We start from the raw sequence: 11,348 nt of genomic DNA on the forward strand, positions 1-11,348 counted from the left end.
CACCCAATTTTTTTCAAAACCGTTCAACAGAAATAAACATTCCTAATTTCCCATTGAACGATTGTACGAAATACGTGTATTTTACTAACAGTGCAACAATCGCATTTTAATTAATACAAACTCCTCTATTGCAACACGATTGCGCTGAAATAGTTTTCATAGCCACCTAACGAATACGATACCATTTCACTTACATACGGACATTTCCTCATAGCATCGAAGGTCCTGTCATTGTAATTCTATCTATATAAAGCGCGCTAGACATGTCCACTGCATTAGTTTGCCAAACGTACATTCGACAACAAATCTCACCATGAACGCTTTGGTAAGGAGCGATCCAAGTGCTCATAAACTTATAAATGTCTTTTTTTGAGAAATTCTTTGAGAGCGAAGTGATTTTTAAATATTTTTTTTTTCCTTTAAAAAAATGTACGGAAATTTGATCCAGATTAAATACTCCGTTCATTTACTTGCTTGTATAGATTATAGACGTTGATTTTTTAGTGTTTTCAATTATTAATTAAAGAAAAAAGAAGAAATTTATTCCAAAATAAGCACGGTTTTTGATTTTTTTTTTAATATATTCCTTTATTCTTTCTAGATCGCTGCCACCTTCGCCATCTTGGCTGTCTCCGCGTCCGCCGCCCCCTCAGGTCATGGCCTCATCTGGGGAGGCATCAACCCACACGCTTTGAGCCCCATTGGACCATCTGGAATCGTCACCGGACACGGAGCATCTGGACCGTCCGGCGTGGTGACCGGAGCTGGTGCTGCCGGACCTTCTGGAATAGTCACTGGTGCAGGACCCATCGGACCCACTGGACCAGCTGGACATGGCATTGTAGCTGCTGCTCCTCTTATCGCTGCCGCCCCAGTTGTGCATGCCGCCCCATGGGCAGCTGCTGCCTCTCTAGGCGCTATTGGACACGGTGCGTGGGGTCTTGGTGGTCATGGGCTTGGTTTAGGCGCTCATGGTTGGTAAACTACTAGGGGAAGATCTCTAAAATAGGACTGTGTAATATATGTTAGAATTATTGAAAAAATAAAAAAAAATCATTACAATTCTTGTTTTGTTCTTCATTTTTCACAGGGAAATGTGCCAGTGGTAGTTTCGTGGAGACAAATTGCCACATTTAAAAATAAATAGCATCGTGAAGACAAAAGCTGAACATTTTTACAATTTCCTTTGAATTTCTTCAAAGTTAAAATGATATTTTGAATTTTAGTTTTCGAAAATTTTACTGCTTTAATTTTATTAACAATGTTATTACTTGTAGATGTGACGTTAGTTGTAACGAAACATCTTTTAAGAATGGAAAACAATGCGAAAAGAAATATTTCTATTATCTGATTTGAAATTTTCATCAATAAACATTTTATGAATTTGAGATCCATCGAAAATACCTCCATTTTACCATCGCCAATTTCGAGAAATCTATCTCTCTAACACCAATAACATTCAATTTCTTGGTTATAATCTTTAACTTAAACTAATGAAATTATTTCATAAGTTCAACTTAAATTTTATGTGAATTGGAGGAAGAAGTACCTTGTATGGATCTAGCGCTTGAGTAACGTTAAAATGTCCTGGATTCAATTCCCAAGATAACAGTAATGATTTTGAAGACCACAAATTTGGCGCTTTTGCTTTGAATATCATATTTTTTCTTCATACTGTCATATTTGAAGAGTATCACAAGGATCGAATATAAGACCACTATTTTTATTGTATCTATTTTATATCTGTCTCTAAAGTCCAATAATCTGTTTTTTGACTTGAAGCTATTTTTAATCACAACTAGTTAGGAGGATTGTGAAATACTGCAAAAACGGGTAGATGTAGATAGATGGTGTGCAAAGAATCAATTACCTGTTAATATATGGCAAATAATTATAACCTAATATCTTCGCAATGTATGAGTATAGTGGTCTATACTTTGGATAATTTGTTTTCTTTACTTTTTGGTATTGTGAACAAGAACTTAGATATCTATTTTATAGTCTATATATTTGGTATTTGGATGAAGGTGGTGTACAATTTTAGTTAATGTATTACATTATTACACTTGATCATAGTTTGCAATCCGATATTATACATATGATCGATCGTTTCGTCATTTAAAATATGTTTTTTATAAGTTTATCTTATCTTGAAATGACCTTTTTAGTAGTGACGTCACATACGCCAAATAATAGGCAACCCCATAGAAAAATGGCTTCTTTGTCATGACCTTAAATAGTTTGAAACCTCAAGTGACAAACTAATAGAATTATAGAATTTATACAGGGTGGGCCATTAGTGTGAGAAAGTAAAATAATAGTAGTTGAAAGTTAATACAACTTCTTCGAGGTGATGTTTTTTCCAAAATTCGAAGGATTTTCTACATAACTTGGCAACCGCGCATTAAAATGTTAAAATGTTTATATTGCCATATATAGAATTTTCTCAGAAATCCATATGTTTAAAAATATACAGGGTACTCATCGCCCTGTGTTTCAAATTAATTTTGTCCTTTTTTCTGTATTATGAATAACAAGGCAGTTATTTTCCTTTCCCACACTAATGGCCCACCCTGTATATTTAAATTTATAGAACAATATTGACTTCTATAGTACTTAATAAATTAAAATCACATCAATGTTACTGAGCATGCGCATTAAAGATGTAGCCTCGCAACAGTATATCATTCAAGTAAAGTTTGGTTATGATTAAGAGTACGTCTATAATAAACCATTTGAAGAAAGAACACTTGATAAACACACTGACACAGTACAACACCAAGAAAAACAATAACAATACTTAGTAGAACTAGAAAATGCAAAATTAAACAAAACAAGAGAAAATACGCTAATACGATAACATATCAATGAGAGCTCACCTACGTATATGTGATAAATTAATTTGAAATTTGAATTTTGTTCATTTTTATAGTTTCTATGTAAATTGTACACAGGTCAGATTTGGTCTGTACAATTTTCAGGAAATAACTGACCTTTCTGCAGGAATTTTTATGTATGATCTTTATTTTTGACACTATTATAGTGTCTATCATTAAGCTGTTTAAATGACCAATTTATATTCTTCTGTTTTATTAAATTGAAGACGAAAGATTATTCTTGCTTTTATAGGTTTAAAGGGGTGCAATTTTTATCTATTTGTACCATAGCCCTATGTAAAGGGTGTTCTTTATTATGGAAATAGGACCTTAAGGATTCTTATATGTTGTAAGTCTATCAATCCTCTTCCTCCTTTTTCTCTACTTAAGAATATCCTTTCTTTGGATGAATTGTAGTGTAGTTTCCTATTTTTCATTCATTATGTTCTGGTTAATATGATAATGTTTTCTTAGTCTGTTTTGACCCATTTTATTACACCAAATAAGTCTGTAAGGGTTGGAATAACTAAGGTGCTAATGGCTAAACAGGTGTTTGAAATTGGTTTTGAATTAAGCAGCTCTTTTCGCATTGCTGATCAAGATCTTGTTTTGTTGGTGCATGATCCAATTTGTTGTTTTCATAAATCCTATTACACCTAATTCATGTTTTTCCATTTGAGGCACATTTTCGTACTTCCTCAATTTGTTCGAGTTTCCTTTATCACTTTTCTTTACATAATGTCCTACATTTATTAACTATATGAACTATTTAATTATTGTTTTATGGCCCAGTCAATTTAAGCACAAATGACAATGCTTTTTTGTATTAAATTTAACTATTCATAAGTTTTATATGAAAGGTAGCTATAGTGGTACTCTAAAAACTTTTTTGCAATCAGATTTATTATAAATCAGTCAACTTATAAACATTTTCAGTACCTCGCTAAATATAAAATAAAAAAAATAAAAAAGCTAAAACACCAGCATGTACAAAATAATTTATACTTTATTTTCTATATCATACATCCAGCATATACATTTTACAGGTCATCTATACACGAGATTTACCAGCCATGGACGCCCAAACCTAGACCAAGTCTTCCAAGACCGAGACCTCCCAATCCACCGAGTCCTAGAGGTCCGGCGATGATTCCATGTCCAGCGGGTCCAGTGGGTCCAATGGGTCCGGCACCAGTGACGATACCAGCAGGTCCGGCAGCTCCAGCTCCGGTGACGACTCCAGCGGGGCCAGCGGCTCCAGCTCCGGTAACTATTCCGGAAGGTCCTACTGGGCTAAGAGCCCATGGGCTGACGCCGAGTCCGCCCCAGCCTAGACCGGCGTGGATGGAGGCGGAGGCTGTAGAGATGGCCAGGATGGCGAAGAAGGCGACGATCTGGAACATAATTTTTTTATTATATTTTCACTTTCACTAATATGAATTGTTTGTTTGTTATGGTGTAGGTGTGGCACTTGTTTGCGTGACTGTAATAAACGTAAGGCTAATTGGTTTTAAGAAAATGTATCCGACAGAGGCAAAAAATCGAGCGAATACGTTTAATCTAAATCGCTGTGTATTATAATTGCAATAAATAATATTTTAATGTTACTATTTCTCGTCCAGTTTCAATATACATATGTTTTTTCTTAATGTAAATTACGAGTAGCACGTTTAGTTGAAACATGGGAGTGGCATCAGCAAATTATAGAAGCAATAACAATTTTAGTTATTTCTTAACCGTGTACCGAGTGTTGGTTCTAATAGTAACATTCTGTGACAAACTTTGCTTTGATATTCCAGTACCAATTATAACAAAATAGTGCTATAATGTTTGCACCACCACTATAATCTTTATTTCCAATAAAGCTACAAGGAAATCTATTAAAACTTATTTTAAAACGATGTTGTATTTCCATCTTAAATTTTTTATAGAAAAATTATTGGGACAGATCGTGACATGCTTGTAAGAGTTCTCTGTTACATTTATTTGTGACTTCTATGCCTATATTACATTATATTAGTTAGCTAAGTGTTGTTGTTGGTATGCATGTTGGTTGTGAATACCTGTGCAAAACAAATTTACAACAAACACGAATTTCCTTGAAAAACTCGACATTTACAAAAGAATTTTGATCATTTTCAGCAGCAGTCTGACGCAAAAGCTACAATTCCTTGAAAATATTCGTAGAAAATCTATGAAATTTTGAAATTTTATTAATAATTAAAAGATGACGTTTCAATGGTTATAATGCAATGAACAAAACAGTGTGTGGAACTCTGTATTACATATTCAATGAATTGTCTTTCCGTACACCATTCTGCAGTAATTTTTTAAGAAAGGCTATTAAATAAATTTATGTATTAGGTGTAGGTGCGTTGATACTTTAAATGAATTGCAATATAATGTAGCAAAACGCATTTCTATGAGCCTGTGAACCGTGTCGAATTGCATGTGGTTTCACTCCAGATTTATTTCTTTCAAGGTATAAATATTTCAGAACTGAAAAATTATTGCTTACGCTGAAACTTTTAATATTAATATCACGATTTCAGCCTACGCCTAAGTCAAACGAACAGGAAAATGTGTATTTATTACGTTACTTATTGCTATCTGAGGTTAATTACACCATTGATATACAGGGTGATTAAAATTAGAGATCAGCATCATTGAAATAATTTATAACTTTCAGTTTATCGCGATGTTTTGACTGGCCTGTCCACAGCGTTTACAATAAAACATTTGCAGCAGATATCAGCAAGTAAAACCTACTTTATTGTTATCATTGCAGTTAAATTTTCAATAAATTGTAATATTAGAATTGTATTTTCAGAAACCTTAAGTAAACTGTTTGCTATTATTATACATTTTAAAATTTTATAACCAATACAGTTATTTCTCAAAATATTTTCATCTAAATTTTGAATACACTGAAATATGTGTTTAATTAAACATCAAACATAGTAGAAGCTATCTTAGAAATTTTGACAATAGCGCTGAAATTTTGACTGGAAATACAGTAAAGCTGTGCTAGTGCCAATTATTGTATTAGTTTCAGTAAGTTTTGGTACTGGTAACTTTAGAAAACAGCTGAAAAGCTATATTTTTTGCACATTTTGGCATTTTCAGAACTAAAATACATTGAAATATGTGCTTAATTAAATATCAAACATAGTAGAAGCTATCTTAGAAATTTTGACAATAGCGCTGAAATTTTGGCTGAAAATCAGACACGAAAAATAAAACTTAGCTGAAAGCTTTACCGATTCAAATTAATTTAATAATTTCAGTTAATTAATACAGAAACTAGCGATCTATTTCAGGAAATAGCAATACATTTTTTTAATTTTTTGCAGTTATTTCAGCAATTTTCACTGAAAGTCAGTCACACAAGTTGCTAGAAACGGTACGAATTCAAAATTTTAACAATTTCAGTAATTATTGGTACTTTCAGGAAATACCTGAAAACTAATGTATTTTTTTAACGTTTTGGCATTTACTTTAGGAATTTCGGAATTGAAACTGAGTTTTTGAGTGAAAATTTGCAAGAAACGTATCGAATAAGGAAATATATCTTACCAAGGCGTTCATGCTGAAATGTATTGGGTTTTCAGATCTACCACTGGATCAACTGATACCTGCTGAAACGCTTAGGCCTATTTATATAGGCAAAACCGTAAGTAGACGACCTTCGTTACAATACGGAATTATTTGTATTTTTAGTAGAGCGCTATACTTTTCTAACGGCATACAATATGTAAATCGCTGCAGAGTTGCACCATTATAAATGCATTTTTTATGCGTATGCACTTGAAATATTAATAATTTACTACCGATATAGTCACTGTGTGGTATACTTGTGAAAGTGCATTAATAATGAATGCATTGTTGATTGTATAATCAACGTTCGTATGCACTTTTGCTGCATTTTAGAGCTGAAATTTAAAAAGTCACTTAATCGAAAAGTATCGAAAGTTTTCGAACTTTTAATACAGATATTTTTGGAAAATCTTAATTTCCGGATTTCATTATTTTTCATTGCACCATTTCCTCTTAATATTGAGCGTTTTGTCAGTTTTTCTCATTGATAATAATATTACATTTGCCATTGGTAGGTTACATACAAATAACAAATGCGAAAATTAACCACATCAGTTGAATTATCAGTCATCAGAGAAAATGAAATATACAGGGTGTCCAGGAAATGGTGAACAATCTCTCGGATTTGAGTAGGTCACAAGTTTATATTAACTATTTTTTCTTCGGAAGTAAGTATTGTGAACTCATAAAGTTGAAAATTTCTTGTTTCTCATTAAATTCTAATGGTTTCTGTGTAAGAATGTATTTATTTGAACTTATTTGTAATGCTCTTGTCGGTCTTGGTCCATAGAAACAAATTATGGACCCACTTTTTTAATTTCCTTAACTGTTTTTAAGATCTTCATAGTTCCTTAAGTGGAAGGGTTTACTTGTTTGTTATCTTTAAGATAAACAATTTCCGAGACAAAAGTGTTCAGACACAATAATACCATAATACCATGGATAGAAAACTGTCGTTTTGAGGTATAAACAAAAAAATTAAGTTGATGATGGTCCCGGAGAGACGAAACGTTTTTTCAAAATAACTCAAAAGGGATAAGAGCTAGAAAAAAAGTTTCGTATAAAAGTTGTAGAGCAAAAAATTCTACATAGATAAAAATGGTCTATTGACTTTTTCTTGTACTATTAAAATTAACAGAGTTAGGGTGGCTAGAAGTTAAGGGTTGATTTCAGAAATTTAAAAAATCATAATAAGCTGAAAAATGAATGAATTTTATAATCTTTTTTTTTTCAATCTACTCTAAAAAATGTAAACTCTCTTTTCAGAGAAATAAATATATTTCTTAATTTTTAATAAAATTTTTTTAATAGTTAATTTTTATGATTTAACTCTAAAACAATTTTTTTCTATACCATTTGATTGATTATTTAAAATAATGAAAAGTTGCTTTCGAAATTTTGTTTTACGACAAATATAAAAAATCATGTTCGCTTTGTGAAATTATTATAAGATTCTATTAAAAATTAAAAAAATATATCTATTTCTCTGAAAAGCTAGTTTAGATAGATTTTTTTAGAGTAGATTGAAAAAAAATTATAAAATTGATTCATTTTTCTGCTTGTTATGATTTTTTAAATTTCTGAAATGATCCTCTAACTTCTAGTCTCCCTAACTCTGTTAATTTTAGGAGTATAAGAATAAAGTCAATAGACCATTTTTATGTAGAATTTTATGCTCTACAAACTTTTTTTCTATAGCTCTTACCCCTTGAGTGATCTTGAAAAACCCCTTTATTTTATCTCTTTTCACCCATGACCTGGGGTTGAAAAGAAAATTACTGTCACTTATTGTTATTATATACCTCAAACTAACTTATATCAAAAATTCAGGCAAGTTGACCAAAATTGCTAGTTAAAGGCTCATTTAATTGGACTATAAGACAACTGCTGCACATACGGAAAATTGCGTACGCTACTATAAACATAATCACACCCTGTAGAATGCTTTTAGGAAACTACTAACACGGGGTTTAATCACAATTATTGACTATCTTTATAAATTTGCTGCACAAAACAGGAAAGGTACATTTTCTGATATTTACATGTTCATTTCCCGGATTGATCTACTTGTTCTATCATCGTCTTACTAAAAGTACGATTTCTTGTATATAATACGTCAGTCTTAAGCAAACAATTGCTCAGTAATAGTTTTAAAGTCAAATTTTAATTGTTCTAGATACATTTTTGAGGGCAATTTGAGTGAGATTTCACTTACTTTATTTTATAGAGCGCATATCATGTATCAGTTAAATAAGTTCCAGTTTATTTCCAGTTTGAAAATTGTACTGTGTGTACCTTAATTTGCCTGCCAAACTTCTACAGGGTCTTCCTTGGTCACAATTAAGACAGTTAAAAAAAAATCAACTAGAGGTCAATTTCTACTCCATACGAAGATTTATCAGCTGAAGGAAAAGTAATTAAGTAAAATAAAAGGTATTTGAGCTATTTGAATTAGTTTTGAACGAAGAAAACCTTGAAAAAATTTGGCAGTTGAATTAAAAACACCCTGTAGACAACTGAACCCTTGTTTCATCGCAATCAGAAAGTGCAATTTTTTAACATGGACTTGTTTACGAAATCGTTGTCGATGAGTATTATATTCAGTTTATTGAAAAAAATCTGTATAAAGTTTTATCTTAAGATACTCAGTTCTTCTACTGAATAACAATATAATATAAAGAACACAAGTAGGCGGGTGAGGGTGTGAAACAAAATTTTCTTAGACTCCTCCGCAACTGCATGGAGGTAGAATAGAATTATGTTCAAACATCTACCCAGAAATTAAGTTAGTTTATTCTGAAGTTTGTTTTTTGTAAAATAAACAATATCTCATCTGTATTTATTGTAAACTTCTAGAAATACGGTAAATTTAGAGTTGCTGGCACTTATAATCAGCATTTTTAAATAATAAATGCATTACTATTCATTAAATTTTATTCTATGAGAGTTCTTAGGTGAGGCAAATTTCTTTTTGGACGTAATATCTCACAGATTTCTAAGTATTTGCTAACTTTTGCTTGCACTTAATATTGCCATAGATATGAAGTTTTTCTAGTAATAATATATTTTTTTTTTAGGTTGTGAAATATCTCTTTTGTATCGAAGAATGGAGAGAATTTTATGAGCGCCAATAATAAAAAAAAATCATTTAAGAATAAAAGAACTACGCAATCATGTGCATCAAACTATATTTTTTTCGAAAACTGCTTGGCTTGGAAGTATTACCAAAATGGGAATGGGAGAGAAAAAGTATTTACATTTACGATAAATTAATTTGACATGGTAGAAATATGGATCTAGCAGATTCTAGTATGGCATAGATCATAGTAGGCGAGCGGTTCACNTTGTTTACGAAATCGTTGTCGATGAGTATTATATTCAGTTTATTGAAAAAAAAATCTGTATAAAGTTTTATCTTAAGATACTCAGTTCTTCTACTGAATAACAATATAATATAAAGAACACAAGTAGGCGGGTGAGGGTGTGAAACAAAATTTTCTTAGACTCCTCCGCAACTGCATGGAGGTAGAATAGAATTATGTTCAAACATCTACCCAGAAATTAAGTTAGTTTATTCTGAAGTTTGTTTTTTGTAAAATAAACAATATCTCATCTGTATTTATTGTAAACTTCTAGAAATACGGTAAATTTAGAGTTGCTGGCACTTATAATCAGCATTTTTAAATAATAAATGCATTACTATTCATTAAATTTTATTCTATGAGAGTTCTTAGGTGAGGCAAATTTCTTTTTGGACGTAATATCTCACAGATTTCTAAGTATTTGCTAACTTTTGCTTGCACTTAATATTGCCATAGATATGAAGTTTTTCTAGTAATAATATATTTTTTTTTTAGGTTGTGAAATATCTCTTTTGTATCGAAGAATGGAGAGAATTTTATGAGCGCCAATGATAAAAAAAATTATTTAAGAATAAAAGAACTACGCAATCATGTGCATCAAACTATATTTTTTTCGAAAACTGCTTGGCTTGGAAGTATTACCAAAATGGGAATGGGAGAGAAAAAGTATTTACATTTACGATAAATTAATTTGACATGGTAGAAATATGGATCTAGCAGATTCTAGTATGGCATAGATCATAGTAGGCGAGCGGTTCACCCCTAAAAAGAGGCATGAACCGACTAAATTTTTAAAACAAAAACCTAGAGGATGACACTTTTTTTATTTTATAAAGTGTATTTTTCTGATAATTTACATATTTTTATAATATTTTTCGGCGTGGTCAGTCAATTGTTATCAACAAAAAAGTTGTAAAAAAATTACTCGCCGAATGGCTTTGATAACAGTAAAATGGACCAAAATAAATACTTTTTGTTCTTTGACAAAAATTCGAAAATTGCTTCGTTTCCGAGATATTTACAATTTAAGAGTTTTTTTACTCGCTTTACCTTCAATAAAATAATTGACCCATACCAAAAAAATATATCTTAAATAAGAAAATTTGCCGATTATTATGCTTTTTTATAATTAAAATCTGTTCAATAGTTTTTGAGAAAAAAATTCCGAAAGTTTGTCGATTTCGTCACTTTTTCACATTAAATTGTAAATATCTCAGAAACGAAGAATTTTTAGAATTTTTATCAAAGAACAAAAAGTGTTTATTTTGATCCATTTTACAATGAAAAACTGTTTTTAAAGCCATTCGGCGAGTAATTTTTTTTACAACTTTTTGTTTATAATTGACTGACCCCGCCGAAAAATATAAAAAAATATGTAAATTACCAGAAAAATACACTTTATAAAATAAAAAATTTCGTGCTGTAGGTTTTTGTTTTAAAAATTTAGTCAGTTACCTTCATTTAGAAGCATCTTTTTAAGGGTGAACCGCTCGCCTATAGAACAAAGCATCAA

The 11,348-nt window shown here is 31.2% G+C and overlaps 2 protein-coding genes across 2 annotated transcripts; one reads left to right on the forward strand and one right to left on the reverse strand.

The window, feature by feature from the left end:
- The first annotated feature begins 236 nt into the window (after positions 1-236).
- Positions 237-1,062, forward strand: LOC108905295 (spidroin-2-like). Its single transcript, XM_018708103.1, has 2 exons — positions 237-325; positions 602-1,062. Exons 1-2 carry the CDS (start codon positions 314-316, stop codon positions 980-982), a joined length of 393 nt encoding a protein of 130 aa, XP_018563619.1. The 5' UTR covers positions 237-313; the 3' UTR covers positions 983-1,062.
- A 2,802-nt stretch (positions 1,063-3,864) lies between these two features.
- Positions 3,865-6,561, reverse strand: LOC108905689 (PE-PGRS family protein PE_PGRS33-like). Its single transcript, XM_018708675.1, has 2 exons — positions 6,453-6,561; positions 3,865-4,270 (listed from the first exon to the last, which is right to left on the reverse strand). The coding sequence occupies exons 1-2, from the start codon at positions 6,462-6,464 to the stop codon at positions 3,941-3,943; spliced, it is 342 nt and encodes a 113-aa protein (XP_018564191.1). The 5' UTR covers positions 6,465-6,561; the 3' UTR covers positions 3,865-3,940.
- Between the last annotated feature and the right edge of the window lie 4,787 nt (positions 6,562-11,348).

This window comes from Anoplophora glabripennis, unplaced genomic scaffold (genome assembly GCF_000390285.2).
Source record: "Anoplophora glabripennis isolate ALB-LARVAE unplaced genomic scaffold, Agla_2.0 scaffold15, whole genome shotgun sequence".
NCBI lineage: Eukaryota > Metazoa > Arthropoda > Insecta > Coleoptera > Cerambycidae > Anoplophora > Anoplophora glabripennis.